Source organism: Melozone crissalis, unplaced genomic scaffold (genome assembly GCF_028551555.1).
Source record: "Melozone crissalis strain CALT ecotype California unplaced genomic scaffold, PUWL_Pcris_2 ptg000013l_1, whole genome shotgun sequence".
Taxonomy (NCBI): Eukaryota; Metazoa; Chordata; class Aves; order Passeriformes; family Passerellidae; genus Melozone; species Melozone crissalis.
In genome coordinates, this window is record NW_026535791.1 from 42,158,711 (window position 1) to 42,170,041 (window position 11,331).

General features: G+C 38.5%; 1 protein-coding gene across 1 annotated transcript; it reads left to right on the plus strand.

Moving 5' to 3' along the window:
- The first annotated feature begins 203 nt into the window (after positions 1-203).
- Positions 204-11,281, plus strand: GTPBP6 (GTP binding protein 6 (putative)). The gene is made up of 10 exons (XM_054272172.1): positions 204-543; positions 3,085-3,222; positions 3,649-3,719; positions 5,240-5,370; positions 6,070-6,140; positions 6,587-6,745; positions 8,135-8,343; positions 9,676-9,824; positions 10,129-10,281; positions 10,577-11,281. The coding sequence occupies exons 1-10, from the start codon at positions 204-206 to the stop codon at positions 10,716-10,718; spliced, it is 1,563 nt and encodes a 520-aa protein (XP_054128147.1). The 3' UTR covers positions 10,719-11,281.
- The last annotated feature ends 50 nt before the right edge of the window (positions 11,282-11,331 follow it).

The following is an 11,331-nucleotide window of genomic DNA, read 5'->3' on the forward strand; positions in this document are numbered from 1 at the left end:
AAATGAAACCTACCGACAACCGTGCAGTCCCTCCCTGGCGCTGCCCAGCGCGGCGGGCCCGGGCCCGGCGTCAATCACGGCGGCAGCTGGGCCCGGCAGGGGCGGGCAGCGCTGTCACATGGGCGGCGGCGGCGCTTCCGCAGCGGCCGGAAAGACGCGGCCGCTGACAGTCCCTGCCCGCGGCCCCGGGCCCGGCGGTGTCGATGGGGCCCGGCCGCTTCTCGTGGTCGCTGCTGCTGCGGTGCCGGCGGGCGGCGGCGGCTCTGAGCGCGCCCCGGTGCCGCCCGCTGCCCGCCCGCCCGCTCAGCGCCTCCGCCCCGCTCCGGGCCCCGCTGCGCCCGCCGGGCACGGGCGGCGGAGCGCCCTGGAACGGAGCGGCGGGCGCCGGCGAGGATGAAGAAAAAGAAGAAGAGGAGGAGGATGAAGCGGCCTTGGAGGAGCTGCTGGCCCCGTCTCCGCTTGCCCCGGGGCCCGGCGCCCAGCGCGTTGCCGTCGTGCACCCCGCGGTGAAGTGGGGCCCGCAGAAGTCGCCGCTCACCACGGGTGCGGGGCTGCGGGGGCGGGCGGGCTCGCAGGGAGCCGTACACCGGGGGGTCGGATGGACTGCCCTGGGAGGCGGTGCAGTCTCTGTGCCTGGGCGTGTGTGAGAATACACTGGCGGTAGCGCCGAGTTCCGTGGGCTATTGACATGCTGGTGTCTGGTCGCAGGCTGGACTCGGTGATGTCAGAGGTCTTTCCCAGCCCAACTGATTCTGTGCCTGTGCCGCTAGCGCGAAGTGGCCCCGTGTCACAGCGGTGAAACCGCGACGTGCGGCTTGCAAAGGACAAGCTTGGATGGAAGGTCTTGGTCGTTCTCTCCTTCTTTGACAACGTTTTAGAAAACGAGCTGTTAGTGAGTGCTGGCAGGCCTGTGCTTTGACTTGCAAACCACGCTGACTGTATATTGGTCAGGTTGGTCCGGGAAGCAGTCGGGTGTCCCCCTTATTAGCACAGCGTTAATTGTCCTCAGCCCTGCTGTCTGCCCAGGTGGGCTGGAGTCCTTTGGCCTTAGAGCTGCCCAGAAGTTGGCTGGAGAGCAGCAATACCCTCCTGTCCAGAGAAGAGAGTGCACTAAAGATGAAGTCCTGTATAAGTCCTCCGGGGGACTTAAGTGCTTTTGTGCAGTTACCTAGTGATGCACCAATAATTCCTCTGTAAGGACTTTTTTTTTAGGACTACTATTAGGTTTCTCTCAGAAATCATAACTAGCTAATGTATAAGCATTAATCACACACAATTAAGATACATTATGAACTTGATGCTTCTCTTTGAACACTTCTCTAGTTAGAAGGTTGCAATGTAAAGGATTAAAGCATCTTGTAAGTTAGCTTTTTATGTATAGAATCACAGAATGGAGGAAACCTCTGAGGGTCATCTCGTCTGACCCCTGTAATGATACAGGACATCTTCCACTGGAGCTTGTTCAGAGCCCTGTCTAATCTGGCCTGAATATTCATAGGGAATGTTTACAGGACCTCCACCTCTCTGGGCAATCTATTCCAGTGTTTCACCACTCTTATTGTAGAAAACTTCTTCTTTATATCAAATCTAAATCGAATCTCTTGGTTTAAAACCACTGCCCCATTTTATTGCAACAGGTCCTGCTAAAAAGTCTGTCCCCATCTTTCTGATAAACCCCTTTTACGTACTAAAAGGCTGTAAAAAGTCTTTCCGGGAAAGACTTTTTTACAGACTTCTCCAAGCTGGACAACACCAGCTCTCCCAGACTTTTCTCATAGGAGAGGTTCCACCTGTCTGATCATCTCTGTGGCACTCCTCTGGACCTGCTCCAACAGGTCCATGACTACCTTGTGCTGGGACCTTGTGCTGAGCTGCAAGCACAGATTACTGGGTCATGTCCAGTTTCTCATCCACCAATGCCCCCGAGTCCTTCTCAGCAGGGCTGCTGTGGTCTGTCCATCCCCCAGGCTGTCCCAGTATCCTGGGGGCTTGCCCTGACCCAGATGCAGGACCTTGCACTTGTTCACCCTCACTAGTTTTCCATGGGCCCACTTCTTGAGCCTGTCAGTGTTCTTCTGCATGGCAAGAGACAGTTTAGTTTTATTAGTGCTGCTAATTCTAACAAATTCTCACATTGCAGAATAAAGCTTTTAACCTTTGCAGAATTGATGTAAGTGACATAATTTTACAACTGAAAAGTAGGTAAAATATAAAGACACCTTTCTGTCCAAACATACAGAAGAATAGCAGTGGTCCTTCTCCATTTATTTAGGCCCTTGAAATCTGAACTAATGTTTTGGAATGATTTTTGAAGCACCACAGATACAATAGGAAATCTGTGTCTTTTACAAAAAGTATGAACAATATGAGGAAAAAGTAGATCATGATTATCTTTAAAAGTATGTTACCTTTTGGACCAATGTAACCTATTTAGTATATAAATAATGTTTTGCTGTCTAGGGAAACTTTACAAATTTGTTCTGAAGAGGAAAAGTTTGGCATATCAAGACTAGAATTGCTGATCTGATATTCTTGTGTAGTCTTTGTGATTTCACAAAGTCCTCAAAAATCATTGCTTTGCAGTGTAGATGGTAAAAACTCAAAAGTAATTGATGAACCAGATTACAGGATTCAAATCTACTGGTTTTAGTAAGTCACAAACCAGTTTAGGTCCTTTAAGTGGCTGTGAAGTTAGCAGCAGAATATGCTGTATTAGTAATTCCCAAATTATTGCTGCAAAACGTCAAAGTGTTAATTGTGTGGCTTTGTGCTCATCTGAAATAATAGATTTTCCAGCTAGTTATTCATTTCACTTGTTGAAGGATAAAGCTTGGTGATCTCTTTCCTGACAATACAATTAAAAATTCTCCTAAGCCAACAACCACAGAAATAATTTATACTGTCAGAAAGATGCTTTGTGTGATAAAATTGCATCAAACTGTTCAATTACTCTGATTAGAGGTAAGACACTTTCCTTCTTGTGCTAGAGGTTCAAAGTACGGTAGTTATTGGAGATCTGAGCAGAGTTCTGATGGTACATTGTAATATTTGTTTCTTTTTTCTGTTATTGTTACATTCCTGAAGCTGAATTACAGATTGCCGAAGCCGTTGCTCTTGTAGATACTCTTCAGAACTGGACTGTTTTAGATAAAATAATTATTCCTACAAAAAATCCCAACAAGAAGTTTGTTTTTGGCAAAGGAAACTTTCAGGTTTTGACAGGTAAGGACTGAGATCTTTCAGCACTGCATCACTCTAAATGAAAGACTTTTGTAGACAAACTGTTCAAGGATAGGTGTGAAAGCTAAAGAGAGGGAGAATTTTGTTTATCCATCATGCAGGTTTCCAGGCAAACTTGAAAGAATTTTTAAGGTTACAAAAGGAATGCAGAATAGACATAACCCCTGGTCACTGAAAATGTGTGAGTTAACTTAGTCTGTAACTTTATGTGATTGACATAAGTGAAACTGATGCTGTTCTTGGCACAGTACTAAAGTAGCAATTAAAACTGCTCTATGAACAAAGACTATGGTGCCATTTGATGTTTTATGAGCATTCTGCTCAGTGCAAAATGGTTTATAGTCTGGGCATTTTAAAAAGAGAATTGACATTTAACATTGTATTTTGCAATCATTATCCATCTTCTAGAAAAGATTAAAAAATTGCCCCATGTGACAGCTGTCTTCTTGAATGTGGAAAGAATATCTTCACTAACAAAGGTAATTAAACATAATATCAAATCATATTCTTTGCATCACTGTTGTTTGGAAGCTGTTGATGTTAAGAAAAGTGGTTGGTTAGGATTCTGAATTTGCAAATGTTAATATATGAAGCACCAGGACTGAGTTTTATTGAAAAGAATCTTAATACCTATTGCATTTGTCCAGTTGATATATGTTTTCAGCATGTGCGTGAAATTTTCCAGCAGCTTACTACAATTTATTATAGACTCTGCCCCCATATTTGACACTAGCCCTTTTTAAAATGTTGAAATTGTTACTCAAGGTGTTTTTTACAAAATTAGGGTGTTAACAAAGATTTTGTTAGGAAGAATGTCAATATTTTGGATTAGCTATATGCTCAAGTTTCTATATTTATAATAGATAGCATATTTTTTTCCCTATGCTGTGGATGCTGAATTGTATTTTGAATATGAGGTGTAAATTCAGAGCAAGCTTATAGTTGAATGTTTCAAATACTTAAACTTTCATTCCTAGCCCTTAAAAAGAAGCATTGAGGGGTGCAGCATACTTCAGTATTTTAACACTGGCAGTAAAACAATTGATACATGAACTACAGATACTCATGGGCAAACTGAAATAAAAACTTTTTAGGGTTTTTAGTATGTGCAGCATTATGCAGGGTGTAAATTGTATGCAAGCTTTACAAGCAAACATTAATGCTTTGCTGGTGGCTTCGAATGCTTTCCCTGATTATAAAATGAAGTGATGACAAATATCTCTAACAGATGGTTATTCAAGTGCTTCCATTTGTTGATGAAAGGGAAGTTGAAAATGTTTCACTTCAATTTCCTAGTTTTTAGGAAAACTGTTTATTTTACAGTTGAATTCTTTCAGTACTAGATTTGTTAAAAATTGTTTTCTTTTCACAAATATAGATCTTAAGACAAAATTAAACAGGGTTGATTCAGGCAAGTATTTGAGAACATGTATACAAGCATTCCAGATTTTCAGAGATGCCATAAGGAAACTGCTGCATATTTTAAGTGTCTTTTGCTGAATTAGAGCAAGGATGAGGGGTTTAGGTTGGTTGGGTTTATTAAGTGTTTCATTGAAATAATTTTCCTGCATTCCTCTCTATTTGTTTACAAGTTTCAGTAATCTTTTTTATTTTCCTATGTTATCCCTAGCCATTCCCATTCCACTATTTCATAATTATTTTTTACAAGGATTTAACTACTGACGTTCTTGATTCTGAGATATGCTGTAAGACTTGTTGCAAGAATCCATAAAGGGCAGTGGAAGGATTCTCACTGAATTTGATGGGCCTAGACATAAAGTTCTACTCTCTAAATTCGCTTTAACTCCTCTCTTTCTGGTTAACCAAATTTTGGCTTTGCATGCTCATAATGATTGCCCATCCATTGCAGTGGAATCCTGAGTTCCTCTGAGTCCAAGTGTCCATCAGCTAACTAACTGCACTTGCTGTGTAGGAATTGATCTAGAGATACTGTGGGGGACAGAAGACATCTTGATTATTTTGTCTTGCATGGCTAAAGAAAGAGCTGGAAGGTGCCTGGGGCGTGCCAGTCTTTGACAGATACACCGTGGTGCTTCACATTTTTCGCTGCAATGCACGGACTAAAGAAGCAAAACTGCAGGTAGCACTGGCTGAAATTCCACTTCTCAGGTACCTGGGCTGTGCACATCACATATCTATGTGGTTTAGTGACTATTTCTTTACAGTAACAAAAGCCAGCAACATTTACTGTAAAGAAAAAATACATTGGGAGTTCAATGATTGATTAGAGCACAGAATTATTTACTAGAATGCCATTATTTTAAGCTTCTGCAGTGCTGACAGGCAAAACCAGAATGTGTTCAATAATCTTATAAAATGTATTTTTCATGAAAAGGTCCCGGTTCTTTCTAAGACGCAAGATGGATTGCAAGAATATGTAGGAATTGGATATGTATATCCTATATATAAAATTGTTGAGTGTAATAAGGAAAGCTATAAACAAGGAAGAATAATTTGTATTTATATTTTTCATATTTCTGCATTCTGTGGCATAGAAATGTGTACATGGCAGTTGGTGTGAGTTATGTGGATATTTTAGAGGTATAGTTGGCTCTTTGAAATTTCAGAATAGCAATTTCAATTTACCAAGAGAGTTGTAGGCTTTTTCAAGCTACAGTTGAGCCAGAAAAATTAATTTTGTTTTTTTTCTCCAGGCTTCTTGCCATGAGCAGGTTTTATTTACAACTCAGTCATTTAGTGGTTTTATTTGTACTATAAGAATAACACTACTGCTTCACAATTTTTAGGTATTTTGGTATAACTGGATTTAAAAAAATTGTATCCAAGTAACTGTTACTCTGCTGCCAGGTCAAATCTGAAAAACGAGGTGTCTCAGCGAGATCAGCAGAGAGGAGGTTCAAGATACATCATGGGCTCAGGTAAAGTCTAAATAATTTCATGATTTAGAGGATTTTTTTTCTCCATGGCTTTTAAACAAATTTAGTTGCTTATTTTATTTGGAGGAGGTCAGGAGGAAACACAGTGTTCTGTGTCTAATTAAACAAATGTACAAAAATCTATCAGAAAGTAAGTTAAATAATAAGGTTTGGGTCTGTGCTGGTCAAGTTTTTTGGTCAGTAACTGGTGAAGGATAAACTATTTGCTTGCCACAGGGATTTTTCATAAGTGTACATGGATATTTTAGAGTGGTTAGCATATGTTTCATCATTACTTATTCACTTTTTTAGGCAAGAATACATAGTTTTAGTGGCTTATTTTTAACCTCACTAGCCCTAGTGCTAGCTCACTTGATTTCCAAATACATCACTTGCTATACAGTTTCTCTTGTAAGCTGTTCTGCCAATTACTCATTTGTATTTTTCAGGTGAAACATTCCTAGAAACACAGAATCGTGTCTTAAAAGAAAGGGAACTTAAAATCAGGAATGCCCTGGAGAAACTAAGGAGAAAAAGGGCTTTACATAGAACTCAGCGCAGAAAATGCGAGTTCCCAATGGTCTCAGTAATGGGCTATACCAACTGTGGTAAGCAAAACCTCCTGAAAACATCACACAAAAGAGCTTATATTGTCTAGTTTTTAATTAGACATTCTAGCCAGATTCTCATTTGTGTGTGTATAGGCTTCGTATTTTAATTAGTTTTTTTTAATTGTGTAATGAATATTTTTCAGTAAGGATGTAGTTAGGAAAGCAAATTAAGCTACTTGGTTTTTTCAGTCTCCAGGACATGTTTTGGAGAAATGCCTAGCACCTATTGTGCCAGAAAGATTTTATATACAGTGCTAAAGACTGCACTGTTACTGTCCCTTTATATGAATCTCTACTACTTGATCAGAATGGGCACAGAAAAGTACACGGGTGTTTAGATCACCATGAAGACTTGAGGCATAGGAAGATAATTAAGAGTTGGCTATTGATCTGAGAAACCTGCTTTAGGAGCACTGTAGCTTTTCATGGATTATGTGTAGCACTCTGAGATGTGTTCCTAGGAGAAACTAAATAAAGCTAAAGAGGTTTTTTCTTCTTTTTTTGGTTTGGTGTGGTTTTTTAGCTTACGCAAGTGAATTCTTACTCAAGGCATAAATAGACATTGGACTAGAAACTTTTTTCAGGTTGGATTATCTTAAGACAATTTTATTTTCTTACTCAACTTCTTTAAAAAAACAAAACTGTCTTGCACTCAAAAATTTGGATTATACTGTATGTTTTTCTTAAATGTCATACTTCCATACTTTTCCAACTGAAGATAGATATAGATATAGATATAGATATAGATAGATAGATAGATAGATAGATAGATAGAGAGATAGATGGATGGATATAAAACAGTTTGGCATACACATAATTGAAATACTTTAATTAGGCTATATACTGAGCAGTTTAATGACTAATTATATGAAGTATTCATTGAGTCAAATAAATGTCTCTATTATTATGTTCATGAGGAAATGCCCAATAAAGGCCTCAGCCTAATAAGGTATATATTATTAGCACTTATCTTTATTTTTTTTATTGAGCAAGTAAATTATTTCATTTGACAACAGAAGCACTGAGGAATGTGTCAGTGCATGCTTCCCAATGCTGTCATGGCAGTGCTCTTCAGAGAGTCTTACAGGTGAGAGATGTAGGTAGATCAAATGAGGTCAAATGAGTCTTTGATCATCTTGTGATTTCACAGCACAGCTGTACATACCAGTATGTGATTAAACATATGTGACCTTAAACCCAATTCCAGGTTATAAAATGTAAGACTGTCTTTGGATTTCATAACATCATATAGATAACTGATGACAAGCTACAATTAAACAACTCAAATAGGTGTAAAAACATATGTTACATTATACATTTCACCTGAGCCTTGCAAATTAAATTTTACTTGGAACAAGTAAAATTTGTTCTTTTTTATTTAATTAGGAAAAACTACTTTGATCAAAGCCTTGACTGGGGAAGCAGGACTTCAACCCAGAGATCAGCTGTTTGCCACTCTGGATATTACAGCCCATGCTGGCTATTTGCCCTCACATATGCCAGTTATTTATGTTGACACCATTGGGTTTCTGACTGATCTTCCACATAATCTGGTTGAGTCATTTTCAGCTACACTAGAAGAAGTGGCTTACTCAGTAAGTAGTCGACTATAAGAATTGGGAAATCAAATAATTCCATTTTAGATAATCCTCACCCCTTCAAAACAAGGGAAGTCAATTGACATGCTATTCTTAGTAAAGTATCTGGCTGACTATAGTAAACTCCTGAGATAATGATGTAAATATCTTAAAATAAACTAATTTTCTCATGCTTTATTTATGCAGAACATACAGCTACAAAGGGATTTCAGAAAGGGCTTATTTGGAGTATATGTGTCCATCTCCATGAAACTTAAACCAGATAAACCAGATTTTTCTGGTAAAATATCTGAACAGTGCATCCAAGTGAGACGAGGCTAGCTTTCCTGGGAGTTAAAAATTAACTAAAGCATCTGAAATTACCTAGTTTTAACTTAAGGTTGCTTGTAGACTACAAGTGGGTGATTGTGATGTGATGCAGGCAGCATGTAATAAATATAAATGTACTTTAGCAATTATTTTCTCATTAAAGTTTGTTTTCCTGTGCTATAACAAAGTGCAAAGCTGCATACATACACACAGATATTTAAACAAAAACCCTGTATAAAAACCCTGTATTATGAAAGGTAATGAAATTTAGTGGTAGCTAGATGCCAGAATGCTGCTAAAGATTAGACTTAACCATGTAATAGCAGGGCTTTCAAAACTTGGCTGAAACCATACTGTTTGTCATTTACTTCTAATTATTTTTCAGAATTAAAAAGCAATGTCTCAAGCAAAGATGATGAAACCATTTGAATGCAAATGTTGAGTTTGGTTGCTTGGTTTTTATTATGGCAAACATTATATATATACTTGAAACTGGTACATTTTGTATAAAGCTTTTTAGTGCAGCATCAGTAATAGTATCCTGGGAGCTAAGCAGAAGGATAGTATTCTATATTTTGAATGTAGTAACAGGGAGGTTTTTTCCCTCTGTTTTTGAAACAGTTTTGCAGCCATTACTCTTCTGAAAGCTTTTTTCAGAGACCATTCTTTTTAATCTCCAGTGGTTTTGAAGCCTTACTGTTACAAAGCCTTGGCTTTGAACAAAATGGATCAGTTATTATTTGAAATCTGATTCTGTGACTAGCTTGATTGACAGCATTTGCTTCAGGTTTGTGGGAGGCAATTTGTACTCACTAGAGGTGGAAGGCTAAGCTGCTGCAGATTTTCTTCCATCATGGTCTAAGAAACAGCTTAATACTGTTTTAGTAGTTAATTTTACAGTGCTAATCTGCCAGTGTATTACCAAATGGATAGGAAAGTATTTTACATTAATTAGCAATGCAAAAATGGTATACAAGCTCTACACCCTGGTAAATGGTATTGTTTATTGATCTTTGCCAGGATCTGATAGTTCATGTGAGGGATATTACTCATCCAGAAACCATCCTCCAGAAAGCCACTGTTCTGTCAGTTCTGAGGAATCTCAATCTTCCTAGCCACTTACTGGACTCAATGGTAGAAGTTCATAACAAAGTGGATTTGACAGAAAGGTAAGCAGGAGATGATAAGTGTACTTAAATATTTCTTATGTTCCAGAATCTTTTTAATTCTTAGCGTAGAAAAGAGATCCCACACTTCAGAATATATTTAGTGTTTCTCAGTCTTTTACATATGTAACTATGGTCTGAAAAAGAATTCATTATCTTTTAATTACAAAAGAAATCACTTGAGTCATACAAGTGGCCTCTGTAGAAGGTGTTAGTACAAAGTAACTCAGTTAAATTGTCCGTGCTTGGAATATTTTCACGACCTAATCTTCATGAACAAATGTGCTAGCAATTAATTTTCTTTCAGGTATAAACCTGCTGAAGAAAATGCTTTAGCTGTTTCTGCTCTGCATGGGCATGGTTTAGAAGAACTGAAACAAGAAATAGAGAAAAAAATACTGACAGCAACAGGGAAGAAGATTCTAACAGTTAACATCAACTTAGAGGGACCTCAGCTAAGGTAAATAATTTTAAATCATGTGAAGGAGAAATATGAAACACTTAATCATTCATGTCTGAAACTTTTCAAATCTTACCATACTGATTTTAATCTGCTGCCTTATGTTAAGAATAACAGAGATAATTATCAATGTTTTGTGACCTATTGACAAAAAATAGCCCCATTAGAGAAGTGAAGTGAAACACTTCATCTTTTAAAGTGTTACCTAGATAGGAACCTTCGAAACTAGACCAAGAATCACATTTTGTGCCATGTGTCATACTTTTAAGATGCTAATATGCTTTCATATTTACAGCTGGCTCTATAAAGAAGCAACAGTTCAGGAAGTAGAGGTCATGCCTGAAGACGGCACAGCCAGGGTGAAGGTGATCATCGGCAGTTCTGCTTTTGGCAGATACAAAAACCTCTTTCCCAACAGTGAGATTTTCATGTCATGAATCTGCATCCTTTTCCAGGAGAAGAAACTGATCTCCTCAAGAGGATGTGAAATAAACGACCTGTTAGCCTCACTGCTGAAGAGTTTATTTTTCTTCCACACTTGATGGTTTTGGTGCATTTTAGAAATGGACGCTGTTTCAGAAAATTTCTATATGGAAACAATAAGAGCTTTGAGCTTAATTTTGTCAGCAAGTACCAGGACACCACTAAATGTTTTATGTTAAACCTGTTGTTGGCTATAAGCTGAGGACCTCAAACACATGGAATGGCATCTGACTTAACCTACAGGAAAGAACCAAGTTTCTTATATCATACAAATTAAGCTTTTTATTGCCTTTTTCAGAAGAAAATAGTATTTATTATAGTTAAGGTATTTCAGATGGTCTTTAGAAAAGGAAAGTTAATGAAGAAAATATTGTTGGTTGTATATAAATAATAAAGATAAATCTGTGTTCAAGCAGAATGCGTGAATGTAAATAAAATAACTGCCATGTCTTATTGCAGTGAAGAAAAACAAATCTATTAAGGCATTAAATAAAGTTAGCTGTGAACATCTTTTACCTATACAGTTTTCTTGCCTACAGTAATTTATCCACAATAGCTATTACTATG

What these genes read in the sequence shown, in the direction of transcription:
- GTPBP6 (XM_054272172.1), top strand. Translation starts at nt 204, where the DNA reads ATGGGGCCCGGCCGCTTCTCGTGGTCGCTGCTGCTGCGGTGCCGGCGG. An exon ending in TAGAAGAAGTGGCTTACTCA is followed by an intron (nt 8,344 to 9,675) that starts GTAAGTAGTCGA and finishes GATCTTTGCCAG; the next exon opens with GATCTGATAGTTCATGTGAG. An exon ending in TTAGAGGGACCTCAGCTAAG is followed by an intron (nt 10,282 to 10,576) that starts GTAAATAATTTT and finishes TCATATTTACAG; the next exon opens with CTGGCTCTATAAAGAAGCAA.